The 21,748-nt window shown below is 38.8% G+C and overlaps 1 protein-coding gene across 2 annotated transcripts in view; it reads left to right on the top strand.

Annotated features, from left to right (window-relative positions):
- The window catches only part of RBM27 (RNA binding motif protein 27), a 91,567-nt gene extending 87,157 nt beyond the window's left edge, over nt 1–4,410 (top strand). Inside the window, exons 20-21 of one of the 2 annotated variants that reach the window (XM_036240554.1) lie at nt 1,228–1,338; nt 3,230–4,410. In XM_036240554.1, the coding sequence (XP_036096447.1) occupies nt 1,228–1,338; nt 3,230–3,313 (195 nt within the window). In that variant the 3' untranslated portion in view covers nt 3,314–4,410. The remainder of the gene's footprint in view (nt 1–1,227; nt 1,339–3,229) is intronic. The other variant, XM_036240553.1, reaches the window with a different exon arrangement.
- Nucleotides 4,411–21,748: the final 17,338 nt, after the last annotated feature.

Genomic DNA, 21,748 nt, shown 5'->3' with positions numbered 1-21,748 from the left:
ATTGAGATATAATTCACATATTAGTTTACATTAGTTTAAGATGTACAGCATAATGATTTGATATATGTGTAATTCTGAAATGATTACTAAAATATGTTTAGTTAACATTCATCACCTTACATAGTTATTTTTTGTGGCGAGAATTTTTAAGATCTGCTCTCTTAGCAACTACCTGATTTTTGAAAGGTGGTGGATGTGCATTTTGATACATCAGTTTAGTATATCCCACGAGTCTAATGTTTGTTTTCAGGTTATAAACAATTAACCCCAACAAGGAATAATGGGAAAATTTCCTTAGATCACAGGCCAATATCTATGCCTCACTTAATGTACACTATTTCAATGCAGTGATCTGAGTATTCTGTGGAAACATTTGGCAAATGTTTCATGAAGCTTATCAACATTTTTCTTAGAAAAAACTAGAGTGAAATCCCACATTTAAAAGAACCCCTTCTATCACGTTTTTCGGGATTGAACCAAGAATTGGGGTTATTCTACAATCCAGCAGGGTTAGTAGGAAAGCTGTAGGAATAACGAAACTTTCCCTTTCATGAAACTTTGGGTTCCTATTGTTTTGTCTCTGTTGCTTTGTCTTTAAAATTAAACTTTTGCTTTCTCTTATTACTGAAATAATGCCGAGGAGGGGGGAAATGTTTGTACTGTAGTACAGAGGAATAATTTGAAGCTGAGCAAGTTTACCTTGAGTTAGGATAGTAGGTGTTTAACATTTGTTGAATGTGTAGATGAGCTGGGGAGTACTTGCTTTAGTTGTATAACATTTCAGAATAGAAGTGAAAATAGCTTTGTCAAATAAATATAGGTGGGTTTGAAAGAGATGCCATATGATGAATAAACAGTTTTTAAAATAATTACATTTTTAAGGTTTCAGTCTAAATATGTAGATTATCAAAGCAGTAGGCTAGTAATTGTATTAAGATAGTATTTGTTGTCCTTATGATGACTTTTCTAAGTAATTTATTATCCAACCAAGACAGATTTTATTTACATGACAGAAAAATAAAACATGGACTGTTAGGGCAAACCCGAACATATGGTCCACTAGTTAAAATGAACTTCATTTTTTCTAGCTTTCATTGGAGATTGTTCATAGATCCACTTTAACAGACTTTTCTCCCGGTCATTACACTTTTTAAGTAGCACACAGTTTGAAGGAATCATTAGTAAATGTGAGTACACACTTCTGTGTTTTTCTAAAATCTGTTTTAGGCTGCAAACCAAGGGTCAAAATTCAAAGACCGTCGGCTGCAAATATCATGGCACAAGGCCAAGGTGCCTTCTGTATCCACAGAGACCGAGGAAGAAGAAGTCAAGGAGGAGGTAAATTTAACAACTGAAAATAAGAGTTGAAAAAAAAAAAGATTCAATTAGATTATTTCCCAATTATATATTTTTTTCTGACATTAAAATAAGTAGTATAAAAAATAAATATTGAATTATTTCATGAATGCAGTTAGCTAAGCCTAGTCTAGAAGTTTATTAAAGCATCAACAAGTACAGAAATATAAAATGCTCTTTGGGGGATTAGTTTCTGGTGTAAGAGAGACTTTTTTTATTGGCCTTTATTTGGGCTCTAGATATTTTTATTATGGTAAATGAGGACATGGATTATATGAACAAATTAAGTTTAGCTGGTTATTTAAGCTTTTTGCTTATTTAAGTTCCATAAGTAATAGATTTTAGTTTCTTTCTTTCTTTCCTTCTCTGTATAGTTGGTTAAAATGATAGTATAAGAAAGATAGACACAAGAGGGAAGACTAAGAAAGTCGGGTTTGTTTGTTTGTTTGTTTGTTTATTTATTTATTTATTTATTTATATTTTTTATCTTCACCCGAGGGCATTTTTTCACATTTTGTTCAGATTGAGTAGGAGGGGGAGAGAGAGAGAGAACAATCGACGTGAAAGGAACACATCGAATGGTTGCCATCCTCAGGACCCAACCAGGGCCGGGGACAAACTGCAACCAAGGTACATGCCCTTAGCAGGAACTGAACTCAGGTCTCTCTGGACCACAGGCCGACGCTCTAACTGGTGAGCAAAACCGGCCAGGGCAAGTCAGGGGCTTAAATAATACAAGTACTAAATAATCATCTTAAAATATATGAGAATTGATTTTGTCTCTTATTCCTATATTTCTGATTAGCTTGTTAAAATGAACACCCATCCAACATTGCAATTTATTCCTTATTTATCACAGTTTTGGTTTAAAAGATATTTAGCATTTATGGTTGGTCAAGAGTCTTTTAGCCATATAGATAATGTTATATAATAAAAGCAGAAACATTTCCTGTGTTAAAAATGAAAATCTTGGTATTTGGGGGAATATTTGCAGATACTTCTACTTTGTGTAACATTTTACATCTTTATATAAGGCTTGGAATGTCCCTGTCATGGGGAAGTTAGTATATTCTTCCCTTGTAAATATTCAGATATTAAAGGAAAAGTTTAGGAGTTTGGTCATTTACTTGCCTCATTTTTTTTTTTTTTAATTAATTTATGTATTTTTTATCCTCACTCGAGGACACTTCCCCATTTTTTTGTTCAGATAGAGTGTGAGGGAGAGAGGAAGAGAGAGAGGGAGAGAGAAACATCGACGTGAAAGGGACTCATTGAGTGGCTGCCACCCGCACAACCCAACCAGGGCTGGGGACAAACCACAACTGAGGTACCTGCCCTTAGCAGGAACCGAATCCAGGCCTCTCTGGACCGCAGGCTGATGCTCTAACTGCTGAGCCAAACCGGCCAGGGCACTTACCTCATTTTTAAGTTAATAGAATAAAATTAAATTTTATCAAAAACATTTCATAGGTATTTTTACTTTTATTTTTTCTACTAAACGTTTGTATATTATTTATTTTTCGGATGAGTTTAGAATGCACATCTCTTCCTATTAAGACTAAAAAAAGTTAGTAGAGGAGAAGAATATATATACAGGGTGGGACAAAAGTGGGTTTACAGTTGAGTTTGCAAAAGTTTATTCTTGTATTTTTATTTATTATTGTATTATTTTATATATGAACAACTGTAAACCTACTTTTATCCCATTCAGTACATTTAAAAAAATGTTTTGGATTTTTTGCTGTGTAAGATACTTGTAAATCCAGCCTTTGTATTTAGTCTGTTATATTTGGTTTGTTTGTCCTTTGTCCTAAAAAGTATTTTATTTTACTTGTTTGTACCAATAAACATATTTTACTCTCTCCCTCTTTAGGAAACAGAAACCTCAGATTTGTTTTTGCCTGATGATGACGACGAAGATGAAGATGAATATGAGTCTCGTTCATGGCGAAGATGAAATCTGAAGCAAGCTGTATAATTTTTAGGAATATTGTTTAGAAGAACAACTTTTAAAATTATTTAAAGACGTCAATGAGCCAAAAAATTTTTTTTTATTTTTATTTTCAACACAGTAGATTTAAGGACAGCAAGTTTACTATTTAAACACATCTCATAACTGTTCATGATATTAAAGCACCAAAGGCCTAGTGACTTTTACACAGTTGTGAAGATCCACAGGAATGACATGAATAATCTCTAGAGCCTTATTTTCCACACCACCTGTTTTTGTTGCTATTGGTGTTGGATTATGATGTAAATGACAGGGTGTTCAGAAATTTTATTTTGAATTATAATCTGCTGATAAAATTTCATTAAATGTCAAAATTGCCTGGAATCTCTTAACTCTTAGCTATTATGGATGGGTCGTCAGACAGTAGGAGACATTTGTAATTAAAATACCCTTTTGCTTTCAAGAGTTGTCTTGGAAGAAAATTAAATTTATTTTGTTTTTGTTTTTTTACTGAGGAGGAGCCCAATTTGTATTAAATCTAAATTGGGGGGGGGGTGTTGTGCAGTAGTAAGTGCTGTTTTAGTGTAAACCATAAACTCTGTGTTCTTAAATGCAATAAGTTAATGGAAGCTAGCTCCATGGTATTTTCATTCTGTCATGATATTAACTCTCCTGGACTTCTTGTTGCTGCTGATCCTTAATTTGCTTCGAAATTAGTTTTTTTGTTATTGTTATTGTTGTTGTTGTTGTTTTTAGTGAGTATTGGTTTAGTTGTGTGTGTGGTTTTTTTTGTTTGTTTGTTTGTTTTTAAACATTCTCAGAATATGAAAGGTTTTCACCTACTGCCCCTTTCCCATCCCCATTTACTTTCTTCTGCCTTTTTATTACTAGGCCTGACTTACCCATCATTGAGAAAAGGGATTCTTTTGGGCCACCAAAAGTCAACCCCTAATAAAAAGTTTAAACCAGCACCTTGATAAATAAGTGTTTTGATGAGAATAATGGAAGGATTTGTGGGGCGAGTCAGTCACCAGTTAGTTTTTCTTTTTTAATGCTTTAGTTTAGTTAATAGTTACACAAAAGGGTTAAAAAGTATCTGAAATTCTTTTCCTAAATTTAAACCATGATGGTGAGGTGATGGGGTAGGGTGAGGGTGGAGTAGGGTAGGGGGATGGGTATGCTAGTAATAAATGAGAGTCATGACTTTGATCAGATGACCTTATTTTTTGATAATTTTGTAGCTTGTTGCTACTCAGGAACATACACCTCCTTCAGTAGACAGTTTCCTTCACTGTGTGCATTTTTACTGTACACTGTATAGAGTAGAGTATCTGTTAAGTAAAATATATATGTAAATTTATGTCCTTGTGTTCTGAATGTTAGGTGGAAAAGTAGAGGAGCAACACTACACTGTATTGACCCCTGGGGAAAGAAAATGATTAATGTACATAGGATGTTACTTTTTCAAGGGTATACACATCTATGTTTTTATATGTGTGTGGTGTGAAAATTTCAAACTTCCTGTTGGCTTCAGAGGGTTCTTGGTAATCACTATATCAAGGATTTTGTTTCTTGAGGTAAAGACTGTTTCTTAAAATAGAAACTATTCACTAAGAAACTTAAAACCATCAGAACTCTAGACTTACTTAGCTACAAGTAGTTAAATCCCACATTCTGATTATCCTTTCTTTTCTACTTATTTTCTTGGAATGAAGTGTCAAACCAGGATCATTTTTACATTCATGCAACTTCCCCTTCAAAATAAAAAGGACTTCCTCTTCCTAGGTTGTTATTATATTTCTGAAAACACTGAAACTAAAATAAGCTTATGAAAGCATGGAAAATGTTACAATGGGGTACCTAGAATAAGCAATCTTGCTCCTTCCTCCTCCATCATCTCTAATGAAATTTGATGTCTGTGGCTCAGTCGGTATATATTTTGAGAGATTCATTGTGGTGAATATTTTGAGTCCTGACAGTTTAAACGTGATAGAGGGAACAAAGGATTTATATATTTTTTGTACAAAGTTTTTTCTTAAACTGTATAATTTTGTAAATAATTTGTTTTTTTGTTTTTGGTTTTTTTTTGTGTACTAAAACTACCAGCGTATAGATTTCAATAAGAATTGTTGTATTTTTGTATTTGGAAACTGAAAATTACAGTAAATTAATGGAGCTGTAAGAAATTTTCAGTAGACTGACAGTTCAACAGAATGAAATTCCTTTTCATATGATTTTTTTTTAACCTCAGAATTGACATCTTAATTACACTCTGTACAGGGAAAGTTGAGGGTTTGTTTGCCTTTTTAGTTATTGAGGAGGGGGTGAAAGAGAAGGGTGTTAAAGTGAAGAATGGACACTTTTTCCAATAAGATTTGAGACGCTATGTATAAAACTTCTTTTCAATACACCTTATATAAGACTAAAATACTTCTTGACTGTCCTAAGAGTCTAAAACATCTTTGACTCTCAGAAATGAATTTAAAATATGGGTTAAATATAATACTAAAAATTTTAAGTTAATGTTAGCATAAAATAGTTGAATGTATATTTTTCCTTTAGAATTTTTTTATCCCCTCCCTCAAATCCCCAACTGTTAGAATTTCTTTTAAAAGTAAGCACCATGATTTGTTTTCTTGACATCTTCAGTCAGCAGAGATAACATATATCATCCAAGGCAAGCTCTATTCTTTTTATATATGACGTCTTTCTAAGTAGCTAATGACCAATCTGCGTAGGTCAGCCTGGTTCACTAGTGGATTGCTGCCCAAGCTAAAAATGGTAACCCCAGGGAATGCAGAATTTCCCTCAATTTCTTCATGTTGTAACAGTGGGAAAACATTGTCACTAGCTAAGATAATAAATTGGAAAATGGTCTTGTTAGAGTGAAAAGGGTCCTAGTGATGGATCATTATTTCAAAAAGAAGAAAAAAAATCATGTGAAAAGGAATAGTGATTCCTCTTTATGTATAGTATGCCTGTATTATAGTTTTTACAAAATTGTGAACTTGTGTAATAGTATAATAGGAGATATTGTTGAATTTCTAACTGTTTATACATTTAAATTCATATATGTAATGTTTGTTTTATCAATTACAATCTGAATTTCTAAGAAGCATGTTGACTTTTGCAATAAAGATGCAATATGGAATGGTTCACAATCGGAAAAAAAAGAAAAAAAAGATAAAAGTATTATGAATTTAAAAGAATTTGGAAAATTTATGAACCATTCCAAAAATTATAACAATCACCAAAAGAGCTGTAATTCTGGCTTGTTCTGGAACGAAAGAAAATGTGTGTGTATGCTTGCTTGTGTGAGCATGAGTGAGAAGTGGATATGTTTGTGTGTTTTGTGTTGGGTATATGTATGTGAGAGAATGCCACTCTATTTGGGTACTGAAGTCACTGGCTATCAAATACTCAGTAGAAGAACTTCCTCAGCAGGGTGGTCTTGGAAGTGAAGGAGAAGGGGATTAAAGTATTACTTGTAAGTAAGTTTTGATAGCCCTATTTCTTTGTTCATGATGGGTCTTGGTATCCCAGATATAAAGCACAAACAATTTTATAAAAGCATTTATTTTAATGTTATCTTGATGATATCCAATATGCCTGCCAACAATAGGAAGGATGTTTTTCTTAAGAAGACTAGAGAGATGGGGAAGAACACCTTGAAGAGATGACCCCCAAATGTGACCTCTAATTGTAAGGAATAACAAGAGAAGAAAGTGATCTTAGACTTGAAGGACTGGGAGGTGACGAGAAGGGGAGGTGTATCACTTGGGCTCATATTTCTCATTTTAAAAATTACTTAGGAAATTCCCCTTTAAAAGATTATTCATTGTCCAAGAAGAGTCTTTCCATCTCAGCTTATACAGGAGAATACTAAAGACGGAGTAAATTTCATTTTCAGTCTTTTCAAATAAACAAATTTTATCTGTATTTTATGAATTAGGTAAATGGCAAATAAACTGTGTGACCATGTGTTTTGAATACATGATCATTTATCCTATATCTCTTTATAATAAACATTAGTTCTGGGAATTTTAGTGGGAATGGGCACAATTCTGAACATAGTTATGTCTGCTTAATATTAAACATTTACTAAAATGGACCTCTCATTAACAGATAATTGATTTTATTTTTTACTGATCTTGATGTAAATTATTCTAAAGCCAAGGATAAATGTTGAATCATGAGCCCCAGTATAGTATCTAGTTTGGATCTAATTATGAAGTAAACAGAAGATACTAGCATTTATGTCAGAACTTGGGATCCTTTTAGATGGCAGAGTCAGGGTTGCTTTAAACAAGGGCAGACCTGCACATTTTGTGTCACTTTTTAGTGTGCATAGTATTTGAGGGACCAACGAACACCGACTGAAAAATAGAAGGCCATCAACGGCTATTGCATGTACTATGAATCACCTTCATTTATGCTGAACTGATTTTATTGCCAAGTGTTTTTTCTACAAGATCGTCTACTGTTTGGCCTCTCACCTGGTTCTGCAATCGACCTTAGGTTAACTAAACCATCTCAGCATTCTGAAACAGGCGACTTGATACAGGTGAAATGAAGGTCAGAATAGTGTTTGATGACCCTTCACAAAATAGTTGCAGTTTGAGTCTACTTTTTTCTTAGGCTTCTGCAAACAGATTTTTTTTTTTTTTTTTTTTTTTTTTTTGCTTTTATGTTGAGATAGAGCAGGAGGGAGAGAAAGAGAGAAACATCAATGTAAGTGAGACGCATCGAGTGGTTGCGATCCACATGACCCCAACCGGGGCCGGGGACAAACTGCAACCGAGGTACGTGGCCTTAGCGGGAACTGAACCCGGGACTCTCCTGTCCGCAGGCCGATGCTCTAACCACTGAACCAAACCGGCCAGGGCTCCCCACTCCCATGTTTTGGCGGGGGGTGGTAATTGGGCATGGTAAACATTGCTGTTACTTTTCTTTCTTTTTTTTATTTTTTATCATCCTCACCCGAGGGCATTTTTCCATTCTTTGTTCAGGTAGAGTGGGAGGGAGAGAGAGGAACAGAGAGAGAAAGAAACATCGACGTGAAAGGGACACATCGAGTGGCTGCCACCCACACAACCCAACCAGGGTCGGGGACAAACTGCAACCGAAGTACGTGCCCTTAGTGGGAACCGAACCCGGGTCTCTCCAGACCACAGGCCGATGCTCTAACCTCTGAGTCAAACTGGCCAGGGCTGCTGTTACTTTTCATTTATGTTATATTACCTTTCTTTTTGTGAAAGAGGAGCTAGAAAAGACCCTAATTCCACCGCCTGTTAGCTTGTTTTCCATGAAAATAAGTCTATTTCCTATATCCCTTCAATTTTCTAAAACCACTTCATATAGTTCTCTTACTTTGATATAGTGGTCCATTAGTAATTTAAAATAATAGTTATTTTATTTTTTTTAATCCTCACCTGAGGACATTTTTTTATTTTTTTTCAGATAGAGTGGGAGGGAGAGAGAGAAACATCGACATGAAATGGACACATTGAGTGGCTGCCACCCACACGACCCAACCAGGGCCGGAGACAAACTGCAACCAAGGTACGTGCCCTTAGCGGGGACCAAACCCGGGTCTCTCTGGACTGCAGGCCCACGCTCCAATCGCTGAGCCAAATCGGCCAGGGCAGAGTTATTTTTTTATATAGAAGCACTAGCTTAGTATTTGATGATTCAAAATTGTTCTTAATTATTTGTCGGGGAGTTGAGGTGTGGAAACAAGCCCATTTAGTCAGCTGGCCCTGTTTCTATTGATACTGCTGTGTAAAGACCTTATAAAAATGAATGTCTTAACAGTTTTCTAAAGTCCTTGTGATTCCATCTTTTCTTATTTTCCTCCAGACGCCTATTATTGTGAGATACGATGTATTTCTCCCAATTTTATTAATTTATTTACTTATTTTTAATCCTCACCCGAAGATATTGCGCCATTTATCTTCAGATCGAGCAGGAGGGAGGGAGGAAGAGAGAGAGAGAGAAAAACATCGATGTGAGAGAGACATCGATTGGTTGCCTCCCGCACGACCCCAAACAGGGCCGGGGACAAACTGCAACCAACGTACATGCCCTTGACCGGAATCGAACCCGGGACTCTGGTTCATGGGCCGAGGCTCAACCACTGAACCAAACTGGCCAGGGCTATTTCTCCCATATTTTAATTAAATTAGATAATAAGGGCAAATATAGACCTTGTTCAATTATTTTGGTTTCTCAAGGATGATTTGGCCTCAAGGTTAAGGATGTGCACCTGTTTAGTTTGAGTTCTTAAGCCAAACACTGCCTGTTGATCCGTGTAAACATCTATTCCTGTGTAAACTGGAGTTCTAGTTCCTGAACTGCCTTCCAAGTGTTTTCCTTTCCTGTAGGATTCAAGTTTTTAACATTTAGAGCCTGTAGGGGGCTCTAGGAGGCAAATTTTAGTCAGCCTTAGAGCGGTGACTGAATGGTTTTTTTTTTACCCCACAGCGACTCACAGTAAAAAACATTTTGCATTGTGAACCAGTATATACACTCACACACTCCAAACCCAAGTTTACCAAACAATACCCTTATTATTCAATATGCTCCTGGTGTTTTTTATTCTATTTCTGTCAGGACTCACTATTTGGCTTTCAAAATTGCAGTTTGGAAAACAGGGTGAATTCAATTTTTAATCGCTGTCTTCCTTGCTGTGACTTACTCACTACTATCTTTTTTTTTAATCCTCACCCAAGGACACCCCTTCATTTTTTGTTCAGATAGAGTGGGAGGGAGAGAGAGGAAGAGAGAGAGAAAAACATTGACGTGAAAGGGACACATGGCAGTCTCCCACATGACCCAACCAGGGCCGGGGACAAACTGCAACCGAGATAAGCGCCCTTAGTGGGAACCGAACCTGGTCTCTCTGGGCCGCAGGCCGACGCTCCAACCGCCGAGCCCAACTGGCCAGGGCTTCACTACTATCTTTAATATAAAATATAACTTAACATTCTGTATTTTGCTTGGAAAAGTAGTTTAGAGTCTGAAATTAAAGGTGAAAATATATACACCAGTATCTCAAATGATTACTTGATGTTCTTGAACATGAAGGTTTTTTTTTTTTGTTTTTTTTTTTAGTTTCTTTAATTTTTAAAATAGACAACTATGAGTGACTTTTTAAACTTGCCTGCAGTTTTATCTTTCTGTCATTATTTGTCCTGGGAAGAGAGTAGAATACTAGCATATCGGTGCTACTTTTTATGAAATTCAAGTCACTTTGCAGAAATGATTTGTTTAAACAAAGGCTTGCGAAGTCTATACAACCACAGCTCTTTAGTGACTGAGTCAATAAAAGATAATTTGGTTTTGAGTTTTACACTTAGAGTCACCTTAGCTATCAGCCATCAAAACAGACTAAGTTTGATGTCTCTGTGAGAAAATTGTACACATTCCAGCCTTGTGCCATTGAATGTCACTCTTCAAACACGTTCTCCTGTAGGTTTCTAAGAAATAGGAGATACTGATAGACCTCTGTATAAAATATAATTACCTAATCCTTGCCACCCTTCTTACTTGGGCAAGTGCGTCCTTTGTATCTTTTCATGTCTGAGCTTTTCAAGTTTCTAAAATGTAAAGAGAAAAATTAGTAACATGTTGATGAGAATATTGACATATCTTCAGTAATCCACAGAAAGAAAACTATTAAGTCTGCAAAATAATGAAATCAGCTCTAACTGTGGAAATGTAAGTTATTTGTACATTTCAGTATTTCTGTCCTCTCTATCCATATACATTTGTTTTGGGATTCCTTAAGCAATAAAACTTGACTTTCCTTCAATACCATGGTACCAAGTAAATATTTTCAACTAAACTGGTTTATTATTTTAAGCTATTCACTTTTTAAAAATAATAACTGGCATGTATTGAATGTAGACTGTGTACCAGGAATGACTCGATAGTTTGCCTGCATTCTGTGTTTGCCGCAGCCCTTTGAAGAAGGTGCTCTTACCTACATTGTTCAGTTTGAACTGAGTTTTGGAGAGATTAAGTGGTTCCAGGAGGTCACACAGCCTGTAGTGGCAGGGCTAGGATTTGAACACAGATCTGACTCCAACGCTCAGCTCTCAACCTCTGTGTTCTGCTGCTTCTAATAAAACGGAATATTGCTAGTCCATAGAATGTCACTGGTCTTTTATATTAATGTCTGTCAGACACTGCCATTCTGGCTCGGTCTATTTCATCTGCCTTGGATTGGAACCAGGCTCCCTTGGGGAAGCAACGCTGTGTTTTTAGGTAGCATATTGGAAACCATCGCAAACAGTGTTTATATATGCTAATTTGTAGGGAAACATTTTAAAGTAATTTCCTGTGACCTCCTTAATGTACTGCCAGCTAGTTTGATACATTTCACAATAATTTGGCTATATCATAACCTATGTTTATTTTATTTTCAATTTTATCTTAAATATTTTCCCTGTGGCAAACTGAATTATGATAATCTTGCAGTATTTCTACCTTGTTTCTTTGTGTTTTTCAATATTTCTGGTGCCTTCTTCCTTTTAACCTTGGCATTTAAAAAAAATCATGTTGTACATAAATAAGTTACATGCTTTAATTTAATGATGTTTTCATATAGTATACTGAATTTTCTAGGCAGAAAGTGCTGAGAATAGCAGTGTTCATTTATAGTTATGTTTATGCCATAGATTTAAAAAATATATCTTCTCAGTGAGTAAAACTGATGTTCATGCTCTGTCATCTATAGAATTATTTGATTTCTGCACGTTCAGGTTTCTTGTTGTAGTAAATAATTCTAAAGCCTTGTGGATTTCTAATTTTAGCTATTTTTGGCAACTATAAAATGTTGCCATCCGCAAAAGAAAAAGGGAAAAATGTAAGCACCCTTGGGAGAAAGGGGCCTTTTTATTCTTTGACAGTCCATGAGAAAACTGGGCGTGTTCAAATAGATTCAATAGAAGAAGATTTTTATTCTTGACAAATTTAGTAGCCATTGGGAATATTTCCAGTATGGTAACTGTGTCAGGAAAATTGCTGAGACAAAATGATTGTAACATTCTCCTTATTACATTACATGTTTTTAAAAGGTGTTTATCCCTAAGATTTGGATTGTGTCATTAAAAAATACTTTGCTGTCATCAAATGCTTAAAAAACATATTTGCTATTTTTAAAGCATTACCAACATGTTTTCCTTTGTAATATTAAAGATGGGGAAGAATTGTATACATAGAACTTAATTTCTTAGAATCATAATTATATATTTTTGAAAAATTTTCTGCCAATAACTTTAAAGCACTTCTCTCCCTGTGATTTATTTAAATCCTAATAAATTATACATTTCTGCACTTTAGCCATTCATGTGAAAATTATTTAGAGCCATCTCAATAGAGTCATCTGTGTGGTCTCCTGAGGCCCCCAAAGATGTCAGAGAAGTTTCATTCACTCTTACTTTTATGTTTTCAAATGGCTATTAATTGATTAATCAGATAAAGCTGAAGAAAAGTCTTTAAAGATTGAAGTGAATGATTAAAATCTACTAGAAGTGAAAACTTATTCCTGTTAGGATTCTATGTTTGTGGCTAGCTTCTGTGCAGAGTTCCTGATATTTTTGGAAAGCTATTTGTGAGCTGTAGGCACCTATCAATTTATCAGAAATGGCCACATCTTGGGGGGAAAAAAAATAGAACCTAACTGGTATGTTCATATATATTCAGAAAACTTTGAACATTGTATGTACAAACTACACAGTACCCTGGCTGGTTTGGCTCAGTGGTTAGAGCATCGGCCTGCGGATCAAGGGATCGAGGGTTTGATTTTTGGTCAAGGGCACATACCTGGGTTGCAGGGTCAGTAGATCCATGTGTCTTTCACATCAATGTTTCTCTCAATGTGTCCCCCCCTCCCCCACCATCTCTCCCTTCTACTCTACCTAAAAATCAATGGAAAAATATCCTCAGGTGAGGATTAACAGAAATAGTACAAGTACTTTGTTTCTCCTTTTTTTTACAACCCAGGAGAATTGCCTTTTTATTCATTTTGAGGTTCAATTATCTTCCCTGGTGGTGGTTTTATGCTCCATGGGCATAGACTGGGAGAAATGGTTACCGTAGGTGATTTTACTTGTTTTTCTTTGTGGCTACTCTGCCTTTTATTTGGTTAGTTTTCATTTCATTCACCAATTTTTTAAAAAATTGTTTTTCTTTATTGATTTTAGAGAGAAAGGAAGGGAGAGTGAGAGAGATAGAAACATCAGTGAGAGAACTTTGATTGGCTGCCTCCTGCATGCCCCCAGTTGCGGATCATGCCCACAACCTGGGCATGTGCCCTGACCGGGAATCGAACCGGGGACCTTTTTGTGCGTGGGTCGACCCTCAACCACTGAGCCACACCAGCTGAGCCACCACACACAATTTTAATGGTGCTAAAAAAGATTGTAAACTTGGAAATGGAATTGTGAAGACTATTGTTATTTTTCTAATATATTCCCTATGAATTTTTAAAAATTTTAATTCTTTCCTTAAGCATGGTACTATTCTGTGTAGTACCTTTAACGTCAATGTTCCCAGTCTGAGAGATGGCAAGCAGAACTCTCAGGAGTTCTGTCTGTGGTGGCCCAGCTGGTGTGGCTCAGCGGTTGAGCGGCGACCCGTGCACCAAAAGGTCCCCGGTTCAATTCCCAGTCTGATGCAGGGAGCTCATCTCCCGCAACGGTGGTGTTCCCCAGCCGCAGAGTGGTCAGGAGATCCCGGGCTTAGGGTTGAAATAACATTGTCTCCCATTTCAGTGCTCTTTATGTGATCCACTGTGCTGCGTGTTTTCAAACTTTTAGTCTTTCAACAACTCTATGAGGTGTACTAAGATTTTTCCCATTTTGTACAAAGGAAAACGGAGGCACAGATAGGTGTGTCACTCACAATCTCAAAGCAAAGGCAATATTTGAAGCCCCCTTAGATCTAACTTCAAAGGCAGTCTTTTAATCATTGCTTGATGTTCACATCCTAATTCTGGCTACCTGTGTGATCTGGGACCTATTCGTCTTTTGAATGCTCTATTTACTCATATAAAATCAGTATTATAATATTAGTACCCATTTAACATTCACAGGATTGCAATAAACATCAAATGAGTTCATGTTTCTGAAAGTACTGTGAAATGTAATCCACTCTTAGCAGACTTAAACGTCACTAAATCGTCTGAATGGAGTTACTCTTACCTACAATTGAATTTTCTACGTTGGCTATTACGTCTTGCGGGACTGCCTAAATGTGTTTGGCAATGTTGGAGAAAAGAGAAAGGAATACTGCATACCTGAATTTGCACCTCTACATTTCTTTAATATGCCACATTAATCAACGAGATAGAAGACAGCTAGACTCTAGGCACTGACGTTTTCTAACCCTTAGCAGTTGTAAGTGTCTATTACATCTAGCCATGCGGTGAGTCAAGTCCCAAGCCCTTACAGCAGATGGCCTTTTTCCTGCCTGGAATCCCCTTGTCAGTCTTCCACAGAAGAACGTGAGTATTTTTACCTACTTATGAAAGGGGCGGGAGAGAATAACAGAATAGAGAGCTAATCGTAGTGGCATATTAGCCATAGTTATAAAAATATTAATCATCCTTTGCCATGTTAACTGTGATCGCTCTGTTCTGATGAAAGAAAAGCCCACTCTGACCTGGCTGGGAGGTGTGTGCCTCGGAGCTTGCCTCGGGAATGCTGTCCATTCTCCTGACCTGACGACAAGGGGGACTCCCTGACATCATAGAAAGATTAGCAACCTGATTATCAGAACACTGAACAATGGACCCGTGACTGTGACTTGCTGGCGACCAGCCCCTGCAGCCCATGGCCCACATTCCTCCCCCCCCTTTCCTGTAAACAATTTACCCATTTTTTATTCTTTTTGCCCAACTGCCCTTTCTCACATGATCATTTTCTCTCTACCCTTTATAAGCAGCTGGCAAGTGAGGGGAGGCAGAGCAGATTCTACGGGATGACCCGCCGCTCCCCTATACTTCTGGCAAATACTGGAATAAACGCTCATACACGATTCAACCTCTTCTCTGCTTAATTGGCTCCAGTAGTGACAGGTGGCCTGCGCCCACTCGTCATCCGGTTTCACTTATGTGATATTATAGTACAGAAGAGCATAAATGTTTCCCCAAAGTCTCAGGCCTTGACCTGGGAATCTAACAGTCACATTTCAGAATCATCCTCACTGCTGCTCCATTGTTTGCCATGTGATCTGCTCTAGCCTGATAAATCCTATAGTGTGAATCTCTCAGTTCAATAAAAAGAAAGTTTTTCCTTGCTTTAACAGTTCTGGACAGTGTACATGCTGGTATATAAAATGGTGGTCAGGGAATTATATTCTAGGGTGTGACCACCAGGAAACAATTAAAATAGTACAATTGAAGGAACTATTTTGCATATAGGCTATATTGGGGGGATACTCGAATTAGGTGTTAAATAGAAATATTATTAGTAGCGTATGTGAAGTAACTGCACAAATTGTGCATGGATTTTCTGTTTCGAGATAAAAGGCAGAAAAATATGTAAAAGCAAGCTGTTATTTTCTCCATATTTATAAATGTATCATTCAAAGATATACACTGAAAAGAATTGTATTCTTAAACTATTAGGCATTTCTTTTTTAGTCAGTTCTATTGTAACCATTTAAGCAAATGTATTGATTTATTGAACATTCTGGAGGATAAAAATGTTTGAAACACTCAAAAATAGATGCACATTTTGTCTGGAAAGAATGGAACCTTTCCTGTGCTTCCTCCCCCTCCTCATTTCTAGTTTACCCCACTATTAAAGTGAGCAGAGGGGTACTTTTTCTTCTTGGAGACTGTTTTTATATCTCTATTTTACACTTCCTCAGGACATTATCTCTCCCTGCATAAAACTGCAAGGCTTTCTCTTTTTTTAATCCTCACCCGAGAACATTTTTGCATTTTGGGACCGGGGACAAACTGCAACTGAGGTACGTGCCCTTAGCGGGAACGGAACCTGGGTCTCTCTGGTCCCTGGGACGACGCTCTAACTGCTGAGCTAAACCGGCCAGGGCAGGGCTTTTCCTATTTTAAAACTCATTCCCTGTAGCCAAGGATTCCCCTGTAGGAAGGAAGAAGTCTGTGGCCACCCGACTCCCTCAGGGACAGGCCAGGGGCACTTTGCTCAATTCACTGGGCCTCTCTCTTCTTTGTTTTCTGCCTTATTCTTTCTTGTTGGAGTGATTAACTTAATATGACTACCCAGAAGCCAGAGGCGAAGTTACATTTCAAATTTAAAAAAAAAAAAAACCTGGAGAGCAGGTGTGAAATTTCTGATAATGGCTTTATCTGGACTAGATCTGGAACATTAGGTGAAGGGGTCTATTCCACTGTCATTAACATTACCTGTGGATTTCATTCTGACACTGCACTGCAACTGCAAAGAGTAAGCACTTGTAGAAAGAGGGGAGGGGAGGGGAGGGGAGGGGAGGGGAGGGGAGGGGAAGGGGAGGGGAAGGGAAGGGGAGGGGAGGGGAGGGGAGGGGAAGGGGAGGGGAGGGGAGGGGGGAGGGGAGGGGAGGGGAGGAGAGGGGAGGGCCTATTTTACAACCAAAATGGTGCTTTTTTAGGCAACAGACTTGGGAATCAGGTTGTCATTCAAACCTTTACAACATCACAGTACTTTACACCTGGGGTCACAGACTACATGGCAATTTGGGGCTTTCATGTAGGAAAATATCACTGACTCTTGTCACTCTATGCGTTGGTAGTAATACCAAAAATCAACTTCCAGAATCTTTGAAGAACTCAACTACTGCGTTGCATCAGAAACAAATGAGTGTCATCTGCCCATTTGTCTTAGGGGTATATTAAATTATAAACACGGAGGAGGCATTCTTGCTGTTTCCCCTCCAATTTGAGTTGATTTTGTATTACCTAATGAGGCTAATAAGTTCAGGTGTTTTATAAGAATTATCTCTTCCTGAGCAATAAGAGGCCAGTAACACTGGGAAGAAGAGAAATTCTAGAATAGCTGTTCGATGTTCTTTCTCCTGGCGGCTGGTTTAATTGTTATGCAATACACTCTACAGATATTTTGGTAATGGGTACAATGACAGAGATTGCTTTTTTTTTAATTTATTTAGTACAGATAGAGTGGGAGGGAGAGAGAGAGAGAAACATCGACGTGAAGGGACACATCGAGTGGCTGCCACCCGCACGACCAACCAGGGCCGGGGACAAACTGCAACCGAAGTACGTGCCCTTAGCGGGAACTGAACCCGGGTCTCTCCGGACCGCAGGCCGACGCTCTAACCGCTGAGCCAAACCAGCCAGGGCCAGAGATTGCTTTTTAAGGTCATAATAGTATCTGTCCTAAAGTAAAAAATCCCGAGCGGAAGTTGGTGCAGATCAGTTCAATGAAAGAGTGGTCTGGAATTGTCATTTTGAATACCTTCGGAGGCGAATGAGAAAATGTGCGCAGTGTGTACAAACACATAACTAGTTTGGGAATCAGCGACCTCTCCACTCCCCTCACCTTTTTTCATGTTTTGGTTTATTAAGTGTTTGTGATTCTACTTCTGATTAACTGCATTCTGCTCTGTGAGCGTGTATGTGTTTTTACAGATCACATAGCAAATCAGCATGTCCTTCGGGTTAGAAACGTGTGGAGAGGGACAAAGAAACGTGACCAGTGTGGGTAGAAAAGACCTAATACAATGTTGCTGCACACCTGAGTGGCTCTCTGCATTCACTTGGTCTCTGTACAGAAAGCAGCGCCGGTTACACGGCCTGACAGGTTGTGTTGTTTAATAAAACATGGGAGTGACACAGAAAGCTTAGGCTGCACCATGGGTTTGATTTTGTTGGTACAGCTAATGGCACAGATGCCCTGCTCAGCCCCTGCCTATTTCCCCCACATTTGTACAAATGAGATACTTCTAGAGAGCTTGGTTTTGAGTAACAGGCTCCCCTCCCTTTGTGATGTTTCCATTTTAATTTCACACCCTAACAACTGGTCCAGGGATCGCTGATGCAAAAGGAGTATTCCAGGGGCTGGTGGAAAGCAGGGGAGGATGGAGATACTGAAGGAATCTATTGTTGTTGTGTTGTTTCATGTCTATTTCCTCTTTGCTCTCCCAGGGTCTGTGGTGGAAACCAACCTGCTGAGCAGGCACAGGGAGGAACACTTGCAGAGGCACTGAAGAGAGCTTGGCCCTGGAGTGGATTCATGCCCTTGAGAGGCTCTTGCTTCAAAGGTGAGACGGTCATTCTGGCCCACAGGAGCACATGGCTTGGTCTGCTAGACTCGGGCAGGGTCTGCCCTGCCCCACGTGGTGGGTAATGCATAGCTCATGAGTGCATTGTACGAGCTACTGAAAATAGCCCCCTCCCCCTGATTATTTTCTGGTAAGTAAAGCAATATTTCAACCACATGTCCTCACCGCCCATCAGTTGACACTCACTCCAGATGCCTGCAGAGATCAGACAGGATGCCAGTTTATTCACTAGCAATATAACTCCCTTTCTCTCCGAGCAAGGAAGCATTAGAGTGAGGGAGAGGGACTTCGTTTCAGGGGGTAACCTCAATCCACCCTGATTTGCGACAGCAGATCTTTCATAAATGTTGACACTCTTTAAGTCATAATAAATGATGCGAGACACATAAATGCACCATGACACAGGGTGTTGAGAATCCCTGCCTTTGAATACTAGCTCCAGAATCTAACTGCACACCAGAAAGTTCTTGGGGAACTTTAAAAAATATAAGTTGCAATAAAAAAAATAGGTTGCTAGGTCCTGGCTATGAAGATTCTGATTCAGTGGTCCTATAGAGGGGCTCGAGTACATACACACACATGAACACATGCACACACATATGCACACACATGTATAAATACACACACATATATGTAGCATGAGAAGTACTTCCTAGGATCACTCCATATATTGACCCCATGGAATTCAGCAGGCTGCAAACTGGCGACTTTCCCAAAGATGGGGCATCCCCTGTGACTCTGGATACAAGGTCTGAGTGCTGTAAGTGCTTTTGAAAGGATCCACCTCTCAGTCTGCAGCGTGGGTCAGGACAGAGCCCTGGAAAAGGGTGCAGTCAGCAAACCAGTCCCCGATAGCTCCCATTTGGGTCCATACATTGATACGACCATCCTGTAAACCTTCCTTGGAACACGAAGGGAGTTGTTCAGAGGGTCAGGAGAAACATCATGACGGAGAATCTGAGTAAGATGGAGCCTGTCACTGTCATTCTGTCACGAATGCCGTGGCTGTGCCGAATGTGAATTCTGTGTAAAATACCCAGCACCATCATACTCATAAATCGACCACAACAAAGCTGTCTTGGAAATAATATAGTAACTCACAAACTTGCTCATGTCACAGAGGAAGCAAATGTAGGAGCTGGGATTGAACTCCAGATGGCCCAGCTCTCGGAAATGTCCCCACTTTAACTGCGACCCCCAAACTACAGATCACAGACCTGCAGGGGCTGTGTTAACACAACCTTTGCAACTCAAACAAGGAAGCAACAGATTTTATTCTGACCGCATTTGTATGAGGTGAAAATGAAGGTTTGAATCATTTCAGATTTGTATGTGATGATTCCAAAATTTACCACCTTAGCACTCATTTAACATCCAGGACAGAAGCTGAGTTTAGAATATTATGGAGCCCTGGCCGGGTAGCTCAGCTGGTTAAAGCATCGCCCAGATCAGGGTCCAACCAATGAATACATAAATAAGTGGAACAACAAATTGATGTTTTTCTCTCCCCTCCTCTGCCCCCCTTCCTCTCTGCCTCTCAATCCCTCTCTCTAAAATCAATTTTTTAAAAATTTAGACTGTTATCTGGCTGGTGTGGCTCAGTGGTTGACTGTCGACCCATGCACCAAGAAGTCACCGGTTCAATTTCCGGTCAGGGCACATGCCCAGGTTGTGGGCCCGATTCCCAGTGGGGAGCATGCAGGAGGAGGCCAGTCGATGTTCTCTCTCATCGATGTTTCTGTCTCTTTCTCTCCCTCTCACTTCCTCTCTCTCTGAATAAAGGAAAGAAAAAAAAATTTTTTAATGCTTATGGAAATCGGGCAGCTTTCTAAATGCTGTTTTAAAGATTAGCCGTCTCACACATTCCACATCTAATATTATTATTGCTTAATGTAATGCTTAAGTATTGGAAAACGTGAACAGAACTTGCTCTGACAGTTTTACTCTGTGCCCAGTCGTTTAAACAAATACTGCCTTGGGGCCAGTGAGCCGCCCACGGTCACTGTTTCCTGTCATCGCTGTACATATACATATTTTTTTTTCTATTTGTGCCTCTTTTATACTCATTCTATTCTTCAAGGTTGTCTTTATGAAGATACATCTGTTTAGCTTTGGTGATTAGCAGAAACATTAGCAGACCTACTGTTTCAGAGCATAAATAATTAATGGATGTTCCTCATTAATTTCTTCTGAAACTGACTCTTGTTAGACTACAGTTAGATGTATTTCTTGAATTAAGAGCAGATATAAGGAACGGGGACTCTGCCTATTTTGAAAACAGACCATTTACTTTTGAGGGAAAATGATGACGTGAGAGTCCACCGAAGTCAATAAAAGGAAACCTCGCTAATACGACGCAACACGTCTTCTGTCTGCTAAGGGCCTTCATCACGAGGTGCCTGCTCTGTGATGTTTCTCTAATTTTCCACACAAACCTGCCGTTTTTCCCCCAGTTTAACACAGGTAGTAACTATTTATGGTATGGGCATATTTATAAGATATTGCAACACACCGGCCTTTTAATCAGACAAATCCGAAACACAAGGATTCCTCTGTCTCTGCAGCTGAGTCCCTCCCTCTCTTTGCTTTGCAAGCAGCCCATTTCGTCACTGCTGGGGTCCCCTTAGGGTGGATGTACATACAGTGACATGTTCGCCACCGTTTCGTTTTTCAGTTCCCTCGCTTGCTATTGATTAATACACAGCCCCTTTAAATCATCTGTTCAAATTAATGGGCAAACAATTAAAAATATAGGTTCTGAGGCAAATAGTCCAGTGAAATGCTTCCCCTAAGAGCTTTAGCCTAATTAATAGTTAGATTTCCTTCTATGAAAAAACATCCGTGTTTGCCTGGTTCTGATTCCCAGAGTAGGTAAAACTCACCCTCCATGTGTCAACAAAATACCCCTTGGACTCCCCAAGGACCTCAAGAAATGTTCAGCTTGGCTCTAAGCGGGGTTACACTTTACCCAACCAAAGGCAAATTGTGGTTGATTTAAAAATAAAACAACAGCCCTGACCAGTTTGGCTCAGTGATTGGAGCTCCGGCCTGCAGACCAATGAGTCGTGGGTTCGATTCCGGTCAGGGCACGTACCTCGGTTGCGGTTCGTCCCCGGCCCTAGTCAGGGTTGTGTGGGAGGCAGAGTCGATGTGTCTCTCTCACATCAATGT

Source organism: Molossus molossus, unplaced genomic scaffold (genome assembly GCF_014108415.1).
Source record: "Molossus molossus isolate mMolMol1 unplaced genomic scaffold, mMolMol1.p scaffold_m16_p_4, whole genome shotgun sequence".
Classification (NCBI taxonomy): domain Eukaryota; kingdom Metazoa; phylum Chordata; class Mammalia; order Chiroptera; family Molossidae; genus Molossus; species Molossus molossus.
The sequence above is the reverse complement of the archived record's forward strand: the minus strand, read 5'-3'. Positions and strand labels throughout refer to the sequence as shown.